The sequence below is a fragment of the Triplophysa rosa genome, linkage group LG13, assembly GCF_024868665.1.
Source record: "Triplophysa rosa linkage group LG13, Trosa_1v2, whole genome shotgun sequence".
Classification (NCBI taxonomy): domain Eukaryota; kingdom Metazoa; phylum Chordata; class Actinopteri; order Cypriniformes; family Nemacheilidae; genus Triplophysa; species Triplophysa rosa.
Window position 1 is genome coordinate 18315616 of NC_079902.1, and position 25537 is coordinate 18341152.

General features: G+C 37.9%; 3 protein-coding genes across 17 annotated transcripts in view; all 3 read right to left on the reverse strand.

The window, feature by feature from the left end:
- Positions 1-3915: 3915 nt before the first annotated feature.
- fgfbp1a (fibroblast growth factor binding protein 1a) lies at positions 3916-4860 on the reverse strand. The gene has a single exon (XM_057349524.1). It carries the CDS (start codon positions 4718-4720, stop codon positions 4091-4093), a length of 630 nt encoding a protein of 209 aa, XP_057205507.1. The 5' UTR covers positions 4721-4860; the 3' UTR covers positions 3916-4090.
- A 481-nt stretch (positions 4861-5341) lies between these two features.
- On the reverse strand, positions 5342-7448 carry fgfbp2a (fibroblast growth factor binding protein 2a). The gene is made up of 2 exons (XM_057349523.1): positions 5826-7448; positions 5342-5723 (listed from the first exon to the last, which is right to left on the reverse strand). Exon 1 carries the CDS (start codon positions 6530-6532, stop codon positions 5831-5833), a length of 702 nt encoding a protein of 233 aa, XP_057205506.1. The 5' UTR covers positions 6533-7448; the 3' UTR covers positions 5342-5723; positions 5826-5830.
- Positions 7449-7672: 224 nt separating this feature from the next.
- prom1a (prominin 1a) overlaps positions 7673-25537 on the reverse strand; it is a 45638-nt gene continuing 27773 nt past the window's right edge. Inside the window, exons 5-27 of one of the 15 annotated variants that reach the window (XM_057349378.1) lie at positions 20712-20832; positions 20521-20584; positions 20351-20440; positions 19309-19532; positions 19150-19224; positions 18539-18602; positions 18233-18410; positions 17955-18107; positions 17741-17864; positions 17334-17437; positions 16679-16763; positions 15343-15489; positions 14801-14872; positions 14513-14605; positions 14336-14353; positions 13648-13701; positions 13471-13551; positions 13305-13373; positions 13102-13191; positions 12670-12785; positions 11795-11815; positions 9755-9856; positions 7691-9109 (exon numbers count right to left, since the gene is read on the reverse strand). In XM_057349378.1, coding sequence (XP_057205361.1) covers positions 9787-9856; positions 11795-11815; positions 12670-12785; positions 13102-13191; positions 13305-13373; positions 13471-13551; positions 13648-13701; positions 14336-14353; positions 14513-14605; positions 14801-14872; positions 15343-15489; positions 16679-16763; positions 17334-17437; positions 17741-17864; positions 17955-18107; positions 18233-18410; positions 18539-18602; positions 19150-19224; positions 19309-19532; positions 20351-20440; positions 20521-20584; positions 20712-20832 — 2113 coding nt within the window. In that variant the 3' untranslated portion in view covers positions 7691-9109; positions 9755-9786. Of the gene's footprint in view, positions 9110-9748; positions 12099-12665; positions 12786-13101; positions 13192-13304; positions 13374-13470; positions 13552-13647; positions 13702-14335; positions 14354-14512; positions 14606-14800; positions 14873-15342; positions 15490-16678; positions 16764-17333; positions 17438-17740; positions 17865-17954; positions 18108-18232; positions 18411-18538; positions 18603-19149; positions 19225-19308; positions 19533-20350; positions 20441-20520; positions 20585-20711; positions 20833-25537 lie in introns of those variants that run through there. The other 14 variants (XM_057349377.1, XM_057349382.1, XM_057349379.1 and 11 more) reach the window with 14 other exon arrangements.

Here is a 25537-nt window from a genome sequence, read left to right on the forward strand (position 1 = left end):
GACAATATAGTCAAAAGTTTGCTTTCCTAAATTCTTCAAAATATCTTCTTTTGTGTTCGACAGAACAAAGACATTTACAAAATAATTTTCCAGAACAAAGACATTTTTACAGATTTGCAACAACATGAGGGTGAGTAAATAAAAACAGAATTTTCATTTTTGGGTGAACTGCTCCTTTAATCAGGCCCTTTTCATTCTTTGCGAATTACTTGTCAATAATAGATTTGTCAATGTGGTTTTGTTTCCTTTCCCAGATAAACTTGGCAAACTCATGTACTTTGCTTAATTTAGTGCTTTTCCCAAACACTATAAGGGATTCTGTAGGGGTCAATGTGTTTGGTTCACATATATTATCTTCCTGATATTAGAAGACTGGGACCTCTTTCATAGAAATGTTGAATTCTTGAAGCATGAGAGAGCTTTCAAGACTCATAATATCACATTGTTTTATTATGTGTGTGGACTGTGTGTAAATCTCTTTTCTAAATCCTAACACTGGCAGTCTCATGCAGCACAAATCCTACGGAGGACCCCAGTGTTCGTGTCCAAGTTCTTTTCATTTCCACAATGGTATTTATTAAGGTCATTATTTCAGCCAATCAGAGACCAGAATGTCAGGGTGTGGAATCAGGCCACCTCAGTCCACATGGAAATCATTCATGGAGTTCCACCCTGCAGGACCCACCAGAAGTATAGCTATCTCTGGAGGGGTTAGATGAGAACAGTGTTTGAATTCATCTCATGCAGAAATAAAAGCAGTGTCTGAGATTTTATAAGAATATTAGGTGACAATTCAGTGTTATACACAAATACAGTATGAACCACACCTTCATAAAAGAACGAAATGTTAAAAGTGTTACATTACCAAGTTCATTGTTTCTTAGCATTGAGCTGACATCGAATCAAAATTCTTTCCTTCATGTCACGCAACACTCTTGGAAACCATTAATATCAATTTAATATTTCATGTAAATACCTGTTGTAGGTGTGGTACTTTCCAAAGGCAAAATTATGTGGTTTTTACCACATATTGAAACTGGATTTACTCAGGGCCATTGCTTTGTCTGAAGATGCACACTAGTAATGTTTTCATAAGACATATTTATAAAACCTTAAGTGTCCTAATTTAACTAAGGCATAATCCTGGTTTAAGATAAACCTTGTCTGGGAAACCGGGCCATAAAGAAAGTTAAAAGATATTGGGGCGGTTTCCCGGGCAGGGCTTAAGACTAGTCCTAGACTAAAATAAATGTTAGAGCTGTCAAAACTGAAAATAGCTTGCAGTGACATTTTAAAACACATAAGTGCCCCTGTTTTGTCTGAAAATGCACACCAGTAAAGGCCTAGCCCTGATTTAAGATAATCCCTGTCCGGGAAACCGCCCCATTAAATTAATATGAAGTTAGTAGATTTAGGCTTATGTCATTTCCCACTTCTGCAGAACATTTAAAAGTTTTGGGTCAGTATTTTTTGACTCAAAATGCAAATTTTCTTGCAAATTACTGTAAATTGTGTTAGGCTACATAATCAACAAAGCTCGAACAGCGAGATTGATTGACAATCACAGAAAAAGATTGTTAAGGTTCATTCATCCTGATCTGACAAAGGCCAACAAACTAATTTTACTTTAGAATTAACCGTTGTGAATAACCTTTGCTAAGAATGTTGTTTTTTGCTTGGAATGTTGTTTTCTGAGAGGCCACAACATCAGTGAGTGTTAACTTTCATAATCACAGGCTGGTTTGATGTGTACAGCTACCAAAACCAGTGCCTGAATTGAAGGGGGGCTGGGGGGTTCCGGGCCCCACCATAATGCATTAGGGACCCCCAGGAGAAGTAAAAAATAGACTTAGGGGGTCCCTCAGATATTTTTATTTGAGTAAAAATGATAATGACAAATGTGATTAAATTCATGCAATGGATATGGTAAATTTCGTCAATTAATTATTTACAATAATTTATATTAAGTTTGTTTATGGGCTTGTTGTCATGTCTCTTTAAATTTTAAACGCCCCACCCCACGTCTAAAGACCGCTAAGCGCAGGACATTGTTGACATGACTGCTTGATTGGCGTTGCTCTGGTGAAGCTAACTTCAGCTAAAAAAATGGAAAATAATAAACCTCCACAGTCGGGAAAAGGAAGATTCTACTTTTTGAGGGGTAATTTTCTCTCTCTATATATCTTTCCACTATATTTATCAACTCCATGTCGGGGCTTTTGTATTCCTTGCGTAAATTATTATTAGGCCTGGTTCTGGGGTGCTATGAGATCTCGATGAAGATGAGTGATTAATAAAGTAATTATGAAGGGAGTGCTCCTTGTGTGGTTTCTGTGCTATATATAATCCATTCAGAATTGTAAAACTTGTTTTTCATGCTGCTAAGACCAACGGCCACATACACGCTGCAAACTTTCGGGAATTACATCGGTGTATAAATGCGGGATTCACTCTTGAAATAGACATTGATTGACATATTGATAGCCATAGTTAGCTCCTGAATAAAGCAGACTTTTGGACTGAAATTATTGAATAGTCCACCTACTGGACATAACTATGTAAACTGCACTGAAATCGTTGAAAAATCCCCATAACACTAACACACAGACAGTCGGTCTTGTCGCAATTTATATTTTGTAATATCTAATAAACTAGTTTCTTGCATTTAAACAAGTCTTTTGGAACAAACATTATTATCACAAAGTGTCAATCATCCATTTGTTTTTAGGGAAAATAGTAAATACTACATTTGTAGTATTGCTAGAATGCTAGAATTATACTGTTCAAAAGTCATTTCTGTTCACCAAGCCTGCATTGATTTGATCCAAAATACAGTAAAAGAAGCCTGTTCTTTTATGTAAGCTTGTTTTTAATAAATAGTATATAGTTATGCATATTATGATGAAATATATTGTGTATTTTGTATAAATTGTATATTGCGAGACTAACCCCCACCCCCACCAAAAAAAGTCTTATGGGGGGACCCATTTCTTGATTCAATTCGAGCACTGATTAAAACCCTTTGTGTAGTTTGGAGAATTGTTTGGTCAATTGTATGAAACAGTAAAATTCTAATTTACAAATTAAATTTAAAACGAAAACAAATTCCAATTGCAATATGTATGTGTTGGAAAATGGAGAGGATAAAACATACCTCACATGTAACAACTAATGTAACAATAGAATTTGCTATACCCTGATTTGGGATTAATGCTCCACATATCTTAAACCAGCAATGTCTTGAGACATCTGGTTCAACATAAAAGGTATTCAGATCAAAGTTAGCACCATGCAGGCTCACAGAACTAAATAGGCTACAATTTGCCTATAATTTTCTTGTAATGACTGAAGGAGCACATGGCTTGTTTTGGAATGCAAAGATCACAGAATAATTACACTGTCAAAAGTAATTTTATGAATGGATGCACAAACAATTAGCTGTTATTCCATCAACAGGATTAGCTCAAATCAAACTGGGTCAATGCAATGACAACACAAATTCCATTTGGCAGTTTCTACACTTATAATCTTTCGTTGAAATCTGTTACGAGCATGTGTTTCACCTTGTTTAACATCTCTGAACACATTTATTTTACATTTTCATTAATACATTTATGTTTGTGCAATCTTTTTTATAGCTGATTTCAGGAACACAAATCCTTACAAATAAAGCAGTTTTATATACGTTTTGTTTTTCTTAATTTTACTGTTTTTAACATCGATTTACACATTTTCTTACAAAGTTTCAGTAACAACTCATGTGAGAAAATGTTCATGCACTTTGTAATCTTTAGGTATGAACTATATGGCTTGCATTAACTTTTAGACAATAGTCCTAAATGTATTATGATAATTCCCAAAAATAGACGCTTGTTTTTGACACTTGTCTTAAAAATGTCAAGGGAAGACACGGAAACCAATCAAACCTAACATTTATCGAGTTAATCAAGTTACTACAAACTATATTTAAAAACACATTAATTACAGAAAACATAAATTATAAACATTATAAAACGTATAGGCTAATCTCATTTATACAGCCAGCCATCAATTCTACATAGCCTATTAAAAAAGGTTGAAAGATTGCAACTCAAGAGCATTCATCATTCTCAACCATCAAGAACAGAAACGTGCACAGAGAAGACCAGGAGCTGGTGCAGTATTCCTCGGCCCGTTTCAGCTTATCGACACGGCCAGGGCACGGCGGAGAACCGGGCGGCGGTGACGGGACTCCGGATGAGGAACGCGTGAGCACCAATCTGAAGTGCGCTTCCTTCGGCGCTCTCCTGCACATCACGGCTTTAACCCGCGCTGTGAAGTCGCGACATAACCCTTTCTGCTTCTTCAGCGAACGGCCGATCTGCTTCCAGTACGCTTCGGAGTTGGATGAGTATTGCTGACAAGTGGTGGGCTTCGCCACATATTTGCACTCGAAATCCGTTCCCTCGTTTGCACAGGTGACTCCCAAAAGAAACCTGTCACCCTCACTTGCCGCGACCCACGTGCACTGCGCTTTGTCCTTCGTGGAAAATCTCCCTCTGACCACTGTGTCACCAGATGCTTTAGGACCGGTTTCATTCTTCTGACCTCTTCTTCTCTCCCCTTTACCGGGCTGTGCTCTTCCCCGTCTCTGTTTATCTTTCACACTGTCCACCTGTAAAAACTGTTGCGCGACGCAGGCGAAAATCAAAACGAGAGCGACGTCTTTTACGCGCATCATGCGTGAAGTAGGCTGTATTTCAAATCTCAAAGTGCGGCAGGATATCACGCTTACATATCAACTGTTGAGATTTAAGTGAGTCAACAGGCAACGTGCATAAGAACAAATAAACAGCTGTATTACGCGCTCTGAAACCCCGTGCGAGCCATTTATAGCGTATATCGCGCGTGCACGCCTCCCCAAGTTTTTACGTTACGCTTGCGTGGTTCTTTGGTTCGCTATTTAAAAGTTAAATTAGGGAAGTGATTGGTGACAAAGCTGAGACAGACAGAACATTTACAAGTGTATGTAACGTTAGCTCATTTGAATGTTTTAAAATATTTGGGTTAAGTTTAATGGCCTACTTTTGGAAAGGTTATTACGTAATTTTGATGACAGTGGTGGCTACATTAGCCTTTTATTTGCACAATGACCTGTGCAGTATTTAGAATACAGATAATATATAATAATAGTAGTTTGTAATGACAAAAACTAGCTCGGTTTCCATTGTAAAATTGTGTATATGAAACGAAAACACTTGTACTTGACACACTGGCGGTCACAGCTATGAAATATTTTTTACACATTAGCGCCCCCTGCTGCCATTCCTATGAAATTCGTCACAAAATGGTAGTTTAAAGAGGCAAAATGTAATTTATTCAACATTTACAGTAACGTATGTATTTGACCATGAGCTGTAAATCGTATTACTCCTTTCAAACAAAGATCTCCATTTATAGATGTACTGATATGTTACAATCGTAACTGACCTGTATATTACCACAGCATTAAAAAATACTGACCCATACTGTAATCGTCCAGTCCACGTAAATATGTAGGTATTAAATGATTAATACAGATTATTTTACACACACATATGTTTAAATGCATCACCTATATAATCGTGTTCTATGAATTCACAGAGACACAGTTTTCAAGAACTGTTTGTCTTTTAAACCATTTTAGTTGTCTTCATACAACCCTTCACATTGCACTCGCAGTCATCTTCAGTGGGGTTTGTTGTCTGTGAATATGTGACAGATGGTAGAAGAGAGAAGAGACAAACTGGTTAAACATTTTTTTCAAGAAATAACCGGTTTTAGTTTAAGGCTTTTAAAACTCCTACCTCTTTTAGTTTTTGAACCATCCTATGAAGTAGGAACACACACCCTGAAAGGAGCGCCAGCAGTAATACTGGGCAAGTCTCTTAGCCTCACTCGTGGGTACTGGATCGGTCGGCCTTGGCACAGTTGGTTTGGGTGTCATCTTTTTCCTGAATGCTTTGGATTGATTTGTCCTGCCTTGTGAAGTTCTGGCTGGTTGGCTCCTGAATGCTTGGAGCTGTGTTTGCGTTGGTCTCTGATCCGGTCTGCTCTGGTGTGGTTTCATCTGCTCAGGTCTAGCAAAGTTTGGTCTGGAGGGCCTGTCCTTTGGTGTAGCATCAGGCGAGGACGAGGATGTGAAGACCATTTTGGCCTCATCAGATGCTCTCTTGCACATCAGAGGTTTAATGATGCTCTGGCCCTGGCAGGCATTCTGCAGCTTGCGGAGGTCCCACATGATCTGTTTGTAATAGTGCCGTGGATTGTTGTTGTAGTTGCGGCAGACGTGTGGCTTTCCCTTGTACTCACACCAGTAAGAACGCACCGGCCCTCGGCACAGGATGCGTAGGTTTGTCAGATCTCCTTGTCCTGTCACGCTCATGTGGCAATCGTCTTTGGTGCCTTTGGTAGCAAACCGGATCGGGTCTTCCCAAATGCTCCTCTGGTGATCCTGTGCTACAGCAGCCTGAAGACAGCATGCTAGCAAGAGCGTGCTTGTGATTTCCCACATGTTGTGAGACGCTAACGTTGGCAGTGGACTGCATGCAGGGATGGATTCCTGCTATTTAAGGACTTTGCTTACAAAAAGAGAAAGTTGCCCAACATGTTGGCTCGCTGCCTGGGAGGTTGTGTGGTGGTGGCGTTGTTTTCTTGGCCATCGGACTGTCAATGAAAAGTTGGCACATATGAAACCAATTGGGAAGAATGGTGAGACACAAGTGAAACAGCAAGTGTCCCTTATACACCCAACTCTGGAACTTGGTATATGTTACATAATTTATAAAGAGTACACCACAGCTATATATATTTTCAATTACATTTTGTTTGTTTTTGGGATGTCTGAAAACAAATATGTTTCTGCTCTCTCTTTATTAAATTTAAGGGGTCTTGCATTATACAAGAATTTCATAAAGTGTTTAGTGGTTCTTTTTGCTCGACCAAATGCCATCCTGAAATAAATAATTGACCACAGGGATAAACAGTAAATTTGGTCTAAATGTTGTGTGATGTTTTTCATCATTTAAACAACAAAACACACAAAGTAAGTTGCACACACAATTTTATGTGGAAGGTCTTCTTGTAATTGATAAATGAATTAAAATAAAACACGCAGAACAAATCGGTTACCTTTATTAAATCAAGATAAAATCGTGCTTTTTTGTTTTAAGCCTTTTCCCTAAAATAATAATTCAGAAGTAATTGATTCAATTGATGTATTTAACAAAAATCATCATCATGCTGTGTGTTATATTTTAGAAACATTTGGTCATAGAGGTTTATGTTTATAAATGTAAAACATCATTTAGAGCACATTGCCCCTTACTAAAACCGTAAAGGAATAGTTCACCCCAAAATGAAAATTCACTTATTAAATCACTTATTCACCCTCATGTCATTTAAACCTGTACGACTGTATTTCTTCTGAACACAAAAGATATTTTGAAGAATGTTGGTAACAGAAAACGTTGGTCCCTATTGACTTCCATTGGGTTTGTGTCCATCCAATGGAAGTGAATGGGGACCAATGTTTTTTGTTTACATTCTTCAAAATATCTTCTTTTGTGTTTTGCAGAAGAAAGTCATACAGGTTCAGAATGGCAAGAGGGTGAGGAAAATGACAGAATTTTCATTTTGAGGTGACCCATCACTATAATACCTGTTAACACTCAAATTGAACTAATGCACCTTGTTTGATCTAAAATAACATCAATCCATTCTTGTTTAGCCCAGATTCCTTTTTACAGTTGTTAAACCTTGAACATACAACACCAGAGAAAACGTTATTTGAATCTGAAATTTTATTCACAATATTTTACAGTTTCAGCCAGCCTAACCACATGGACTTAAAAACCAACGGCACTGACCACCAGTCCCACCACAACTACACATCTCGAGTAAGATCGAACACCAATGCGCATGCTACTGTAAGCTTGATATGGCGAAACGGTGAAATTTCGAGGTGAACAGAGAGAGACCTTTCTGGATAGAAATCACTTTACCTGAGGACCTAATAACACTGACATATACACAGCGTAGCACTGCAAAAACGTGAAGGTTCTGAGAGAAAATATGTAGCACCTGACAAAAGGTCTTGCAACTTAGAATTTGATTAAATAGTTGTCAATGGTTATGACAGTGTTAGGTAGGCTCTGTTCAGCAAGTAAAGTGTGAGGAGAAATCCTAACCCCCTCTATATTGTATATGGGCTTTGTTGTGATCTTCAGCTTTCAGGCAAAAAAACGTTTATGAGGTACATTCACTTGTTTTTAAGTTGACAATAACTTCACTTCAACAGATAAATGTCCATAAATGTTATATCGCCGAAATAAAAAATCGTAAACACTTATCGAACGAATCTCTTGGAGAACAACCAATGAGCAAAACATCATCAATAAAGTAATATATAATAAAGTATAGAAAACCTGGCTGTTTATTACCTTTAATTCTCTAGGTACCGTAACTAAGCTAACCTGCATCATAAACTAAAAAATCTGAGAAAGGCAACAATCTGTTCACCTTTCAAATGGCTTGACAAAATCTATCTTCACAGATTATTAGCACTAGCTCGTACAGTTAGCACTTGAAACATACTTTATTAAACCTATTGTCACACATTTTAGTTCCATGTAATATTTGTGGCGCGTGGATGGTTGGCTAGCTCTGTTTCTATCCCTTCATTCTCTGAGGTTCAGAGTAAAAATTCAGTGGACTTGACTTCAACACATAAAATTCCCCAAACCAAAAAGCACTATAAAAAGAAAAAAACAAAACAAAAACGAGCGAGGAATGCAGCAGCCGTAGCATTGTTATGCCGTCACGCGATTTCTCGAAGACTGTAAACAAAGACACGTTTAGTAATTAAAACAGCCATGTACGGTGAAGCCTCCCTGATTCTGTGACAGGATGACATCAGAGACTAGCTCTTAAGGAAATGGTCCGTAAAACAGCACTATAATCTCACGGGAACAAAATGACCAAAACAAAAACAATTTTGTCGAAAGAATTGATGAAATGGGAGCACGGACAGCTTCATTTTTGACTATCCTTCTTAAATGTTGTCAGTCTGTGAGTTCGGCTTGCTGGTCAGCTGTGGATAGAGAAGAAATTCACAGTGAGAAACACGACATTTTCGCTGTTTGAGCTCTTTCCATCTATGTAAGTGCAAAACAAAGCCAATTCAAACTCACAACTCACATTCCACAAAGATTCAATTCCAGTTTACAATAGCATTGGGTGAGAAAAGCAACAAATATTGCAGAATTACACCCACTGAGCAGTTTCAAGAACAAGTTAAAAAGACAAAGGAGATGAGACATAAGACAGGCAAAGAAATAAAACAAACACAAAGATTGGCCATCTATCTGTTTGCAGAGCGGTTAGAGATGTCAAACATTGCCAGATAACAGTGATACGGGCCAGTGGTTATTGATGGAGCCTAAAAACACATTTTACACAAAGCTTTGTGAGTTATCCAGGCAAAACGATTCTGAAGATGAAAAGAAAACAAAAAAGCTTGATGTTAGTGTATCAAAGAAACCAAAATAGGATGGACATGAGCTGTCGATGGAAGCACACAGAGAAGTGAATATTTAGGGATCAATCAACAAATCAGACGAAAGCAAACCAAAAATGTTTGCAAAATTAGCTGGACAGGAGGAAGAAACGTGCATGTTAGGGAGAGAGAAAGGTCACGTCCATTTCCCCTCATCTGTATCTTTCAGTAGTACCTTACTGTAGTTAAAAACCAGGCTTGTCTCCTCAGAGTCACCAGTCGGGATGGCGGGGGGGCGCAGAGGCCCGTGGGAATCGAGTCATAGTATCATAGGCAGGGAGGCTTGAGACACAAGAATAAAAACTGTCAAGAAGGGAATTCAACACCACCACCTTCTTCATCCATCTTTAACCCATTGATCTTAAAGAGCAGGATGGGCGCTTGATATAACACACAGAGCTCTACACCTGCCAACAATGACATATATCACTGACCAATCAGAAACCTTCTTTGCTTATAATCATGCTGATCTGTCGTTGGAGGTCGGGGTTGAAGAGGGAAGCTGAAGTCAGCAAAATGGCTGTTAAAATGACTTGCAGCCTATTTATTAATAACGCAAGTGATAATTCACCCAAAAATGAAAATTCATCATTCACTTACCCTCTTGTCATTTCAAACCTGTATGACTTTCTTTCTTTCTTCTGCAGAACACAAAAGAAGATATTTTGAAGAACGTTGGTAACCGAAAAACGGCGGTACCCATTGACTTGCATTGGTTTTGTGTCCATACAATAGAAGTTAAAGGATACCGCCGTTGTTTGGTTACCAACATTTGGGTGAACCATTCCTGAATTTTCATTATACAAGCTAGATTTAATCTACATGTAGAGTCTTTGTGTCATTCAAGCTCACCATCCTCACCTATGTCTGGTGGGTTCCAGAGCAACTTGAACTTAGAATCATGCTGTTAGGGATGATGAACTGACTGAAGAAATTAACCAATCACAGCCTGGTTAGATCTTCAAGAGTCACGTGCAAAAATGCACAAGCGAAGCAATGCAAAAAAAAAAATGCACATGTACAAATTCAACCCTGTTACTTTGCTAGCTCAATAAGCAAATGCATGCATTGTTAGTGTAAATTTAAATACCATGCAAAAGTGTGTGCAAAGCACAAATTCTTTACTGTCTCAAATAAATGTGAAATGTGTTATTTTAGTAGCACCAAAAGAAATTGAAATCTGTGGCTCGAGTGGGCTTAAAGGAATAGGTCAACTTCAAAATGAAAATTCTGTCATCATTTTACTCGCCAGCTATGAGGTCACAGAGGTCCGGACCTCGGTAATTTTTCATATTGAAAAATAAAATGTAAAGAAAGACAGTCATACAGGTTTGAAATGAAAATAGGGTGAGTAAATAATGACAGAATTTTTATTTTGAAGTTGAACTATTCCTTCCATGTAATGGCACTGGTCCAACCAATGGCGTGAGTTTGGGGCGGGGCTATCTGTTATCTGACCGACCGATGGTAGGTGGATCACTATTTTTGTTTCTTTCCGTTTAGTGCTGCTAATATAAATGACACACTTCACCTTTAAATTAGCCAGCATGCTTACACCAAGCATAGCAAACAAAGAAGAAAACAAAGAGCTGACTCCCAGGTGCTTGTTTGTGGGAAGGGCAACTTTAAACCGAGCATGCATCGGACCTTTCATAGTTCATAATCATTTTTATCACCTCAAACAATCCGCCTCCACCAATGCATGCAATTCATGAGCATGACAAACGCGGGGTGTACGGAGCTATGGTTCTGTTTACCTTCTCATTACAGGGTTTTGGACACCTTCTAAATGTTCATTATAATAACCATTATTACCAATTTCCATACTGAAATAAAACATTACACACAAAAAATAAATAAACAAACATGACATGACAGAAATGGCATGCGACCAGAAACAAGCTTCACTTCCAAGACGTGCTTTTGGAAAACGTCCACGCAAGGTAGAGCACGAAACAGTTTAAGTAGAAATATCAATCGTTTATCATAAAATGTACGTGTAGTACTTTTGATCTTAAGGTTTCTGTTTTATCAGCCCTTTGTGTGAAACAAGGGAGCTTTAGAAGATAACACAACAACACGAGCAATGCCCTTCACCAGGGAAGCATTCCAAGGCGTGTAGCTTAAACCAGCACCATTAAGCAGAAAGATTTATGTACAAAACAGGAAAGAGATGTCTTCAAATAGTGGACAGCAAAAGCGTAACGGAAAACGGCTTACGTTTTCATAGGAATCTCAATGCTAAAAAGATACAAGCAAGACAAGCAAACATGTTACACTGGAGTGATGCAGAGATATCACGCAGATGTCAAAATGGATTCTCTGCTCAAGACACTTGGTGACTAGTCAATCGCAATGATTTTCGACTGTAAACACATGGATGTTGAAAAAACACATCGTATAATATATACTGTACATATATTTTGTAAAGTGCAAAGTGCTGGACGGAGACATAAAGAATGAAGAAGGAAATAGCAAGAATGGTTATCATAATGTGAAATGCCAAGTCCCCGAGACTGAGGACCTAGAGGCCGCAGAGAGAAAGAAAAGATGGAAAGCAAAGAGAATAAATATTTACCTATTGGCCATTTAATACTTCAAAATCATTAATGCATAGTACACAACACAGCAAATTGCAATTTCTCCTATAAAACAAAGTGAAGTGTATTTACATGGTCTCTTTTAAAGCGATAATCCACCCAAAATGAAAATGCTCTCATGAATTACTCCTTCTCAAGTTGTTCCAAACCTGTATACATTTCTTATTTCTGTTAAACACAACGAAAGATATTTGGAAAAATGTTAGCAACTGAGATTTCTGGGGCACCATTGACTACTATAGTAAAAACGAACTGTATATTTTGTTTCGTTCTGTTAAACACCTTTAGGAAAACAAACAGGGCACCTTTGACTACCATTTTTTGTCCACCCCGGAAATCTCATTTGCTAACATTTTTTATCGTTCTTTGTGTTCAACAAAACAAAGACATTTATACAGGTTTGGAACAATTTGAGGGTGAGTAATTCATGATAGAATTTTCATTTTTGGGTGGACTATCCCTTTAAGAACTATGCCACGGTTTTGGGACACTTACTCGTCATATACATCCTCTGTGTCCATTCTGCGGTAAAACTTGGAGAGCTTCACAGAGAGGATAATGCTAGGGAGCAAAAACAGCGTGGAACAGCCCAGTCCAAACCAGAATGTGTTCTGTAACAAATAAACGCATGATTTCTTGACACCACCCAGAAGCCTCACTATGCTAGAACGCACATTACAAATTTGATCAATATGCTCTCCGTGAACATATTTGATTTGAAAGACATTCAAAATACAAAAATGAAATTCAAAGTGTTTTTTTCAGGAGTGTCAGCAATTGTTGGCAATGCAACGTGGGTCACATGAGTAAATGATCATGACAGCTTTCATTTTTTGGGGTTACTACTAATTCAATTCACTAATTGATACTAAAACTACTTCAAGCACAGTTAACAATTCTCTTGACAAAACTAATAGTTGGTCTCACCATTGAATCCAGCAGAAAACTGCAGCCCAGGATCTCGACTGTGTCCACAATATTACTGAAGGGTTTACAGGTAGCTACCTCCATGGCTAGCTAAAACGAGACAGCAACAGTCATAAACTAAACACTAACACTACAAACTGATCACCACCAACCTAATATCAATATCAATACCAACATTCATTCTTGCATGCAATAATACTCACAGATGTCTTGATCCAGTCCATATACTGTTTGAAATATCCAATGAGAGTCTGTATGTATTTCTCAGTTTCCTGTAGGTGCGATGAACATTCACCATCAGTTTGCATTACATAAATCAGTTTGTATTTCTGTGGAAGGGGTATTTTGGCATGCTTTTGGCTCACACACCTGATTGACCACCAGTGTTGCATTGTTGGAAATTAGAAACTGGGCGGCATCAACGGCTGCTAATACGGCTGAAACTCTGACCTACATGACAGTACATTTACAGCTCATTAGAAATGCTGTAATGCACTTGTGGTGAGTATAAGCAGGACAAAATGTTTTTTTAAATGAGAAACGTACAGGCAAATCTGAGGAAGTTCTCTCCAGGAATCTGATGCTCTGGTTAAGCGTGCTCTGTAACGCACAAACAACTAAAATCACATTGTGTCCAAAATATTGTGACCTTAAAATATTCAAATAATCTAAAGTGAAATAATCAACATCATTGAGACACTGATAGCACTTTGATCACAATATTAATTTACCGTAAATGATAGTTTTTAGGAAACCAGTCGTGTGACATAACACCAAGCATGCATGCTTACAGTTGCACATGCATGACATGCAATCATTATGTCAAGTAAAGAACACAAAATAGTCAGACTATGATATACTGGGATACACGGGAAAAAGACATTTCAGCAGTGGAAAATAAACTCTAAATGTTAGCATCTTTCAGCATGCTGGTATTATTATTTACAGGACAACGAGCCTTTATTACCCATACATTTCCAAAAAAAATGAAATGTCAGATGTGAACTACACAATGGGAGCAGACCGAAACAAGAAGCCAGTTGACCCTTTTTACGTCAACTGTAACTTGTTTGTTAAACAATTGATATAAACATTTCAAGACAAAGACACGATTAGGTGACTGTAAAATGAAGATTGTATTCCTGATGGTATTACAGAAAAAACAAGGTTGATATCACAATGAGCGAACAACTGTCGGAGGTTATGCAACAATAACTGCTGGATTCAGGCTTACCCTTGCTTTCACGTATTTCTTGGAAGCCATACATTGAATTGAATCAGAATTAATTTGAGAAGTGGAGAAAGTAATAAAAACAGACCAAACATTCTCAACAGTAATGACAGTCATCAAATGTACTTGATCAGTCCCAATACAAAACAGATCATGGAAATGTAAACAGGGATAGATTACCATGGACTGCTCCAGAGGGATGACCTGCTGGTTGTAGATCCGCCTGACAGTGTTAGCATGTCCCTTTAATGAAGTCTGCAATGTTCCTCTAACCTGCAAAAGAGAGAGAGATAAACATATTACCAAAGTGAATAAGAAAATTCCTAGTCAAGGGCATTTTTGTAAAATAAGTTCAGGTAAAAGCATTTATTTACACTTACATTCATCACTATGTGTGTATACTGTACGTTCTTAAACTGATTTATATAGTTACACATTTACAGTAATTGGAAAGAAAATAAATCTCACCAACTGATCAGCTTGAGAATCGAGGTCATTGGCAAATGTGAGCAGATCAATGCGTGTCACGCCTTTATTAAGCTGCGAAACAAACAGACGCGAGAAACCGTACTTTAATAACTAAACCATAGACTGATATACATCGAGACATACTTTTGTTAATATTGCAACAGTATGAAAAACATTGTATGGTTAAAATCTTATGAATTCACAATTTGTTATGGAAAATCAATATATTGTAAATTATATGTTATATTATTATATTATATGACTTCTACAGCTCATACAGCACACACATTATTTCTGCGATGTTTGGATAAGAAAGGACTGCCCCGCCAAACAGAACCTGACTTAAACTATAAGTCTTAAAGCACCTTAACACTCTTTGCCACAGTTGTCATTTTTGTGTAGTAATATAATTTTTTGATAAGATCCTATATTAATCCTATAATTCTTGCATTTGTTTTTATATTGTCCTGTGATAAACGTTTGTAAATAGCGCTATAGACCTAAAATTTTATTGCGTACATTTCTATCAATATGTTTTGTACCTCTGCCAAATAAGCTGCAAAGTTGATCTCATTAATGCCAGTTTCAGTGAAGCTGATGAGATTCTGTTTGCCCTCAGACTCCAGAAGAACAATGCCCCGCAGATCCACCTTCATCCCTTCAAACTTTGTCGACACGTCCCTGGAGTACTGTTGAAAGACGAGGGTTAATGTTACGAGACAGTGATCGCCCTACACCAACAGAGAACATCAGGTGTACATTATAACTGTTGATCATCCAACATCAATCTATGAAAAATCTGGAGTTTGCAGATATTCTAGAAGAACCTTCATACTTCTATCTAACATTTTCCATTATACTGTACATCTCAGAATTTGATACGTTTCTTTTGTTCTTACTAGCATGCATTTGACTTTTAGCTTGTGCTGAAACTAAAGTGATCTCAGCATGATTTGAGAATGTTAAAGCATCTTGTGTGCTTTAATGAAAATAAGGAATTCTGACCTTTTGTGTGAGGTTGTTACACAATTTGCTTACATATAATTACCGAATATTTCCATTATTTATACTTAAGACATGTTTATTTCCATGTTTAAACGAAAACAGACTTGTGGTCTCAGAGTTTCGAGCCCCACTGTAAAACTGCCCACTGCGACGCTGAATCGAGAATGTTTATAGGGAATTGACTTCTATGACTGAAATGAAGGAATTTATAGATGCTGTATATAAAATGTTTCAAATGGCTATTCATAAAACATTTAGAGACCCAGAATACAGAGAAAAACAACAAACATGGTATTGGAAAAACAGTTCGAATCTTGTTCAAAAATGTTACGAAAGAAGCGAGTGTTGCATTTCAACTATCAGCAACTGATTTATGGTAAACGTGGCACAGTGATCTGCCAACTTATTTGAAATATTCGCACTGCTTTGTGCATATGAAGGAGAATTCCACTAAACATTCAGCTGACCGAAATCTTCAAGAGAAAAAAACCTAAGCTCATCATGTGCTACAAGACTAGCACGCACTGACCCGTAAAGCAAGATTGACAGTTTAGCAAAGAGCTCTTTAGTTATAATGCTTTACTGATATTTACTTACATATTGTGTCTAGCATCAGAAGATTTTCACTTGTGTAAAGCGTTTCATTTTATTTAATTAAATTTATCGTAATTTAACAATGACAATTTGTCTGAACAATGAAATTTGCTGTCTGTGAGCTGTCTAAAATTAGGATGTACGTCATAGGCTCCTTAAACATTTAAAAGCAACCCTCATAATGCCATCTGGTGTAAACAGTGTCAGCAATCTCAGAGTGACTTTGAATGTCACTTTGAATCCTGTGTGCACATATGGACTAAGAATTGATCCACTCACAACACTGGTGTTAAAGAACGCTGCCATATTGAAGATCTTATCCAGGTTAAGAGCCGTGTAAATCCCCCTGTTGTCCTTGCAGTTACTATGAAAGAGACGAAAGAGAATTGTTTCATTACACTATTTTATATTACTTGACTTTAATTGTAATAAAAAGGCTTATAGGTCGTTCAGTATGTTTCACAAGTCTTTACTATGTTACCAACACCATTTACTCAAATATTTTCATGTGCTAGCTGCCATCTGCTGGACTATTCTCCTAAAACAGAGCAGACACTTACACACTTAAAAAAAGAATAACATTTAAAGATAAAAAAAAAGCAAAATAGTCTATAAGAAGTTTAGGTTAGGTTTCAAAAAGCAATTATAATACAGTTAAAATTAAAGAAAAAAATATGTTTGGACACGTTCTGGTTATTATGCATGTCTACAGTAAATGTGATGACCTGCTCTTTTTTGAAGTGTTCAAATACTTCCTGGAAACATTGTATATACAATATATACTATATAATCAATTTATCAGAATATATAATCATTGTCAGGAAATCGTGTAATAAAAATCCCTTGCTTTGAAACAAATACTCAACACTTTAAAACGACTCTGGTGGTCTAAACTGTGTAGTTTTTTAGGATGTGCATTACAGGCCAGAGCTACCTGTAGAGAGAATCCACTGTAAGATCCATTTCGGGGTCATTGTACAGATATCCTGGTATGAAGTTTTTCCAAGAAGACTGAACAAGGTTGGGAGTATCCAGCACCTAAACACAATAAATACTGAGAACATGATCCCTTTGCTTTTGAATGAGACCATAAGTGAGTCAAACAGGGAAGATGTCATAGATACCGTGTTTCAGCAACTAAAAGCTCAAATGTCTATACTGACATACATTCAGAGGGTCAACTATGTAGTAAAGTTAGCTCAACTGTTCGGTATTCTCAGTTCCGTATCCGAGGGATGTTAACTGACTTTAAAAACGTAACCCATCCTGACAAATATTTGACAAAAGCCCTGTTTCCTTAGTGTATGATTGTGTATTATGAGATGCTGTCGATTTTCTTGCCTTGAACAGTTGTCGGGTTTGGAAAGGTTCACACACGAGCTTCTCCAGATTTCCCCCAACCAAGAACAGAACTGTTATCACTCCCATGAGCACCCAGGAGAACAGGAAGCTGAATCCCACGCCGCTGAGACGCACAGGAAGCGTGTGTAAATCAGCGCGGACAAAACTGATTTCCACTGTGATTTGTTTGTTCATGTTTGATATTCACACTTACGCCATAAGCAGGTTTCCTCCCGTGTTGGACACACATCCGCGTGTGGTCGGGGAAGTGTGCCGGTCAAATCCCAGAATGCCGCACAACAGACCCAAAAAATTGAAGGCCAAGATTAGCACCACCATGCAGCAAAGGGTAATGCAACAAATCCACCTGAAAGCAACAGAATATTAGGAGCATGTGAGGACATTTTCGAATGAACAGGAAGAGTTTGTAACGTTGCATTCTGGATGGCAGTCTACTGCTGGTTTATTGGTGGCTTTGAAATGCAGACATACCTGTAGAAATCCATCTGATCAATCTGTGGGTAGATGTCCTCTATTTGTGAGTGTGTGTGAGTGATCATTTTTGTGAAGTTGGTCAGAGTGCTGTGAACTGGAAAGTGCTTGGTGAAATTAGAGATGTTAGAGCCAATGTTGTCCAGCAGACCTCTGACCCCTACAGAAGAAAGCGCAGCTACAATGACAAAGTGATTACAAATGTCTTAAAAACTGTGGAAGGAATGTTACTAGATGTTACTAATGTTAGAAATGTTACTAGAAAGGAATTCAATAGGATTCTTAAAACAATCCATGACAACGCACCTTCAATGATACTTCGGGTTTGGTCTTTTACCATGGTGGGCGTGTCATTGAAAGATGTAAATCCCTGTTTAACACAGATAAGAATCAAATTATGGAGGTAAAATTGCTTGCACGTGGCATTTCATGTCACTGACAATGTGTATTTAACATAAACCAACGACTAGGCAGAGAGTTTAATGCAGCCTTAAGGTCCAGTGTATGAAATTTAGCAGCATCTAGTGGTGAGGTTGCAAATTGCAACCAACGGCTCACTTCACCGCTCACCCCTCCCTTTCAAAGCACTAGTCTACGGTGGCTGTTCAGGGCTAGGATGTCATCACGTTTCCGCTTCTTTGCCGAAGGAGATAACGTATTTACGAAAAGCGCTCTGTAGAGCAGTTTGTCCCTTTAGGGCTACTGTAAAAACAACATGGCAAATTCTATGTAAGGGAACCCTCGGTGTATGTAGATAGAAATAGCTCATTCTAAGGTAATAAAAACATGACGCTTCATTGCATAAGGTCTGTATACACCTCTGAAGACTATTGCATTTCTATGAATAGATTCTCCAAAAAGTTACACACTGGACCTTTAAAACTATACAAGCATACTGTATATCGGTCAAAAAGTACCTTTTCAACTATGTGCCCGAGATCCGTCCTTAGAACTTCATTCACTTTGTCTAACTGGTCAGTTACATCAGGCAACTACCAAAAAACAGGCATGTGTGAACTTTATTGTTGTCAATGGTGACACTTTTACGGAAAAAAAGATCTGTGCAATTGTAATACCGATGAGTAGTTGGCTGAGATTTCTAGTCTGGGAAGGGTGCTGCGTATGTTGCGGCAGACGTCGGCTGCGGGTGAGCGCATGTCTGCGCAGACAGGATCATTGAGGGCGTTGTTGAGGCCGCTACGCACACTGCTGAGGTTAGCCTGCAGTTTGCTTGTTCCGTCTTGCAAAGTCTCCAACGTCAAACTCACGTTCTCTAGAGCATCCTTGGTGTCTTGCATTGCTAAGAGATGAGACAAACAGCCATGCAAGTTAACATTAAAAAACAAAACATTCAGTATTGTCTGGGGAACAATAACCAAACATTCTCCACACAATGTTATCCATAATGTGGTCAGATTGTTGCCTTTGTTACATTTGGTACACTTTATAACCTTTCAGGTATCTTGGTTTAAAGCAATAGTTCACCCAAAAATACAAATTCTGTCATCATTTACTCACCCTCTTGTCATTTCAAACCTGTATGACTTTCTTTCTTTCGCAGAACACAAAAGAAGACATTTTGAAGAATGTTGTTAACTGGCCCCATTCACTTGCATTGGTTTTGTGTCCATACAATAGAAGTGAATGGGTGCTGTTGCTGTTCGGATACCAACTTTCTTCAAAGTATCTTCTTCGGTGTTCTGCAGAAGAAAGAAAGTCATAAAGCTTTGAAATGACAAGAGGGTGATGATGACATTTTTGGATGAACTATCACTTTAAGGAACAAGTTGGGCGGGATCCACCACGGAAGGATGCAACAACAAACAGGGTAAATAACTGGGCCAGGTGCTGAAGGGAAAGAATGAGGAGCCAATCACAACATTACAGGTAAAATGTCACAGTAAGGACCAGTCAGGTGGTTTACCTTTAATGCCTTTCTCCACTTTGACTAACAAATCAAAGACAAACAGTGAAATAAGACACTAACAAGCAACGGGTTGTATAGTATTACCAGAATTGTATTCGCATAATGTAATCTGATATATTAAAATAAATATTTATCCAAGTAAAGATGTACGTTTAGGGTGTAGGAAAGAAAGATCTAGACGAGTGACATACTTGCATACATGCTGAGAGCTGCATCAAGCGCAGGCTGCACATCTTTTCCCAACTCCTCGTGTATCTTTCCACCCAAGAGCAGACCTACATCTGCAAAAACAGGACAGAATCATCACCAGCGCTCACATCAGAAAAAGACAAAACTCAAAGATGACCCACGACATACTCACTCTCAAGGTCATAGAGCACATGTTCCTTCACAGTGCCGTACTGAGAGATCAAGTAATCGATTTGCTGAGATAGATGACAGAGCAGTTAACAATTACCAACTGTCCTGGGCACCCGGTTCATATGTTCTATATGTGAACTTATTGTCCCCGTCTGTCATGTCTATCATGTCTGTCTGGGTTTCAGTACTCACTGCTGGGGTCTGATTGGCGAAGGTGTGCAGGTCTTTCAAGTTACTTTTCACCAGCTTCCTCATGCTCTTCAGCTGAGAACTCAGGTTTTGATTGGCAGCGTATGCACAAAGGACCCCTGCCCTGATGCATAAAAAACAGAAGTGTTAAAAACACAAACTAAACAACGTTAAACCATAAGTATCATTTAAGTAAAACGGTTAAAGGAACAGTTCACCCCAAAAAGAAAATTCTGTCATCTACTCATCCTCAAATTGTTACAAATCTGTGTAAATGTCTTTGTTCTGGTGAACACAGAGAAAGATATTTGGAAGAATGCTTGGAACCAAACAGTTCTTGGCCACCACTGACTACCATAGTAGGAAAATGACAATGGCAGTCAAAAGTGTCATAGTCTGTGTAAGAGCATTTGACTTCTGACTGTGTTAAAGTGCCGCCACCTACTGGCACTCTGAGCAATAGCTTTTATTATCTAGTATCTAGTTTCTGCTGCCAGTGTAACAACAATTTAAAACAATAGTTAACTAAATGTTGAGTTTTAGAAATAGTTCAAACATTTATTAGATTTATTCAGTTTAAGGAACAGATCATCCAAAAATGAAAATTCTGTCATCTTTTACTCGCCCTCAAGTTGTTCCATATCTGTATACATGTCTTTGTTCTGAAAACACAGAGAAAGATATTTGGAAGAATGCTTGTAACCAAACAAGGTCAACATTGACTACAAAATGTATTTGCTCTGTTGAACACAAAAGAAGATATTTTGAAGAATGTAGGAAAGCAAACAGTTCTGGGGCACTTTTGACTGCCATTGTTATTTTTCCTACTATGGCAGTCAATGGTGGCCAAGAACTGTTTGCATTACAAGCATTTTTCCAAATATCTTTCTCTATGTTCATCAGAACAAAGAAATTTATACAGATTTGGAACAATTTGAGGGTGAGTAAATGACTGCGAACTGTCCCTTTAAGTGTTGCAGATCCATGATGACAACAAAATCAAAGTAACAAATCTTTTAACAAAGTGTTTAAAGTTGAAATATTTCATAGATATATAAACACAAAGTGAAACACCGTGGCTTTGTATTCAGATATGTGGGCACTGCAAAATGCTCCCAGGGTGAAACCAACAGACTGTTAGAGATCCAAAACAGATAGCTGTCTACAAAGCCTCATTGTTGTGCGCTTTCTCTCCCCCGAACTCCCCATGTCCTCCTCTCTCTTTATCTATGGTAAGCACACAATCTGCTCTGTTCTGAGGTCAGGGAAAACATAGCAGGCAGTAAACAAAGAGGCTTTGAAGATGGCAAAGTGCATTCCACACAGAGGGCATTGAGACTCACTCACTGTAGGGAACCTCATATGAACCAGAAGAGAGAATCAAGCAACAAGTAACTTCTGAAATAACGTTCAAATCGCCTAAAACTAAAACTGAACTCTCTAACTTGCCTGAAACAGCTCTGAAACAGCACCAGCCGAGTGTAATATCACAACAAAAAGTGACACCTCAACATGATGATATGACCGAGGACGAGAAATGTGGTAATTATTTCTCACGCAAGACGGTACAATAGTCGAGGTGTCACATTGTCTTAACCTGTGACATCATGTATGGGTTTGAGGGAATAAAAATTCACATTTGAGGTGTCTTGAAGGAAATAGAGAGATTCAAAACACAAAACACTATGAGAGTTTAAAGGGATAGGCTACTCCACCATCATTTACTCATCCTCAAGTTGTTCCAAACCTTCCAAACCTGACAAAAATTACAGAACAACAACTTATCTCCCTTAATTTGTTCTAAATCCGCATACATTTCTTTGTTCTGTTGAACACAGAGAAAGAGATTTCGAAAAATGTTAGCAACTGACATTTTTGGGGCACCATTGACTACCATAGTAGGAAAAATTATTGTATAATTTTTTTGTTCTGTTGAACACAATTTTTTTTTTTGTAGAATTTATGAAAACAAAAAATTCTAGGGCACCTTTGACTACCATTTTAAAAAAAGTGTTTTCATCAGAACAAATAAATTTATACAGGTTTGGAACAACTTGAGGATGAGTAAATGATGACAGAATTTAAATTTTTGGGTGGAGTATTCCTTTAAAGAAAGAGATCTAACTCTGTGGTTAACAATATCAATGTCTGTGAAATACTCTTTTAAAAATGGCTTCACGTTGGCATCATGGTGAAATTCTCCTGTATAATTTGTGTTGCTTCATTGCACTCAAGAATGTCCATGTAGACCAAAGGAAGCAAGAGTCGAGTTACTTCCACAATGATCTCTGTATTCAGGTATCCTGGACCCAGGAGCTAGTCCCAGACCATCCCTGTTTCAAAATGCCTCTATGGAGGGTTGAATAGCAGGGTGGGGGTGAGAACCTTATTGATTGCCTCTTTAAACAGAAGATGACCCATCGGGTTTGATTTCGCCCCGCTGCGCTGGCGTTCCAGGTACCTGATGGTTCCCCAGCGCTCAGCAGATCTGTAACATGATCGGCCCACCACCACGACACAGTCGAGCTACTGACCCAGACAAAGAGAGCCACTGTAGACTGAAAAATGAGGGTCAGGGCTATGTTTGGAAAGATGGGTGGAGTGGAGGAATTTAAATGGAAAAATATTGTTTAAACTACCATTATGGTAAAATGAACGTGAAATTAGTTTTGTAGACTGCATGCGACTACATATTACAAAACTTAAACTTTGACTTGGTTTAAAAACATTTGCAGCTCAGAAAGTTAGTTTGAGAGACTGCATAAAGTTCAGAGCTTTAATCTAAGCACGGACGCGCATGGATGAGATTACCTTTCTATTATCCTGACATGTGATAAAAGTGTAATAAGTGTAATATGGTTTAAGCTAAAAAAAGAACAACATCCTCTTTAGATTTCAACAAGCTTTTTCCCAAATTAGACTTCTAAATGATTTTGTTATTCCAGAGGAAGTCGAAAGTGTTCCTTTTCAAATTCCCCTAAGCTATGAGTTAGTATATTTGCGCATATACGCAAGCATCAAACCCCATGTGTGTGCTGTGTGAAACTAGGCCAGAATGGGTAATTGAAGTGTGAGACAATCATTTCTCTTTTCCATACATGTGTAGGACAGAAGGAGGGCACATTATTAACCACACAAACAAAGCTTTACCACTCTCTTCATTGTGTTGCACTAAAATATTGTGGATGGTTTCATTTTTGCTAAACACTATTCATCTTCATTTTCATTTGTGCACGATGGACCGATGATAGTGGTCAAGACGGGTTTGTTTCAAAGCTGCTATGAATATACAAAACAAAATTGCTCACTGGATGTGTATTGTGTAAGCCTGCAAATACAGTCAACGTTTACATTACATTTATGCATATGGCAGACGCTTTTATCCAAAGCGACTTACATTGGTACATTTGTAGAGCCATGTGACTACTACAAAAATAAAAACACACGCACACCAGAAATGGAGTCACAAAGTCACTTTGTCACCCGTCTTCCCTCTTTTAACCAGACACACATTTTCCAAATTATGAAACATTTAAAATGCTGATAAATGCACCTAACACCTAACTATACTGCAATAAAGTGGCTACACTCCAACGGTAAAGTATGTTACTTGATTTAAGTATATTTATTAATAAATGATTATTAATCATATTTCTACTTTCAGCATTTAATGAATACATAAAGCATAAAACTCTTCAATAGTTCAGTTGACATTTTATTTCGTTACTTTGTTTCTTTTATTCTCCTTTATATTTCATTTATTTTAAGATGTAATTATACTGTATATGCAGAAAACAAAATCAAAACGGAAGTGCTGCTGGACCAGTCTTTACATCTTGCTAACAGGTTTATACTGTATATATTTGACATTTGTTTTCTACCTCATATTTCAGTTTTATTGTAGATTTTATTATTTTTGCACAGTAGTAAGTCAGCTAGATTTAATTTCAAGTTGTATACTTATTTACCTGTGTTTTTGAAAAGATCTTGAACCTAGAAATACCAGAAAAATAAAGCTTCAACAAAAAGCTAAAAAGACCACGTGCCTTCAAAATGAAACAATAGTTATATATGACATATGTGTGGAAAATGCTTACACTGCAATCTGTCTATTTACGGCTGGGGGGGTCATCATCATGCTATATCGCCGCTCACACGCACGCACACATACAGTCAACCTGCACGTGTGTTCACCTAGAACCATTCGTTACACAAACCGAATCAAGATCTGTCCATGGATTATCCTTTTTTTAAAGGTAAATGGACCAAATCTTACAGTTGAATGTAGGCTTTCGATGATTAATTGGTGTTATTTAATGAATGAAACGAGTGAGCGCTGCACAGCCCAGCTGCACTATGGATGCCAGGAGGCTTCACATTTTGCACTGTATTGGATTTGACAGGCCGCTTCTGCAAGCTGAGCTCTGGGGTTGGCAGAAGAGCAGCGAACCCGCCGACCTTCAGTGCCCTGGGCATCACACTCCTTAAGGGCAGCAGCCGGGTCTCTACTGACAGCAATGAAGAATCTAAAATATGTGTGACATTAGATTTGAGATAATGACATCAGCTATGATAATAACATCATGTAAACCGTGATGTCTTATCTATGCCAATGTCGAATGCATGATGCATGTTTCATTAAACTAGTGCTTTTAAGGACTAATCAAATATAGATTTAAACACGGATTGAAATGAATGTATAATGAAACAGCATGCAGTATTATGTCACTATGTTTTAAAGGGCGACCTTTTTCCGAAATGAAGACACACACTTGTGTGAGCAGTCACTTGTAAATAACAGAAATCGCATCTATTTTTAGCTCATCAGC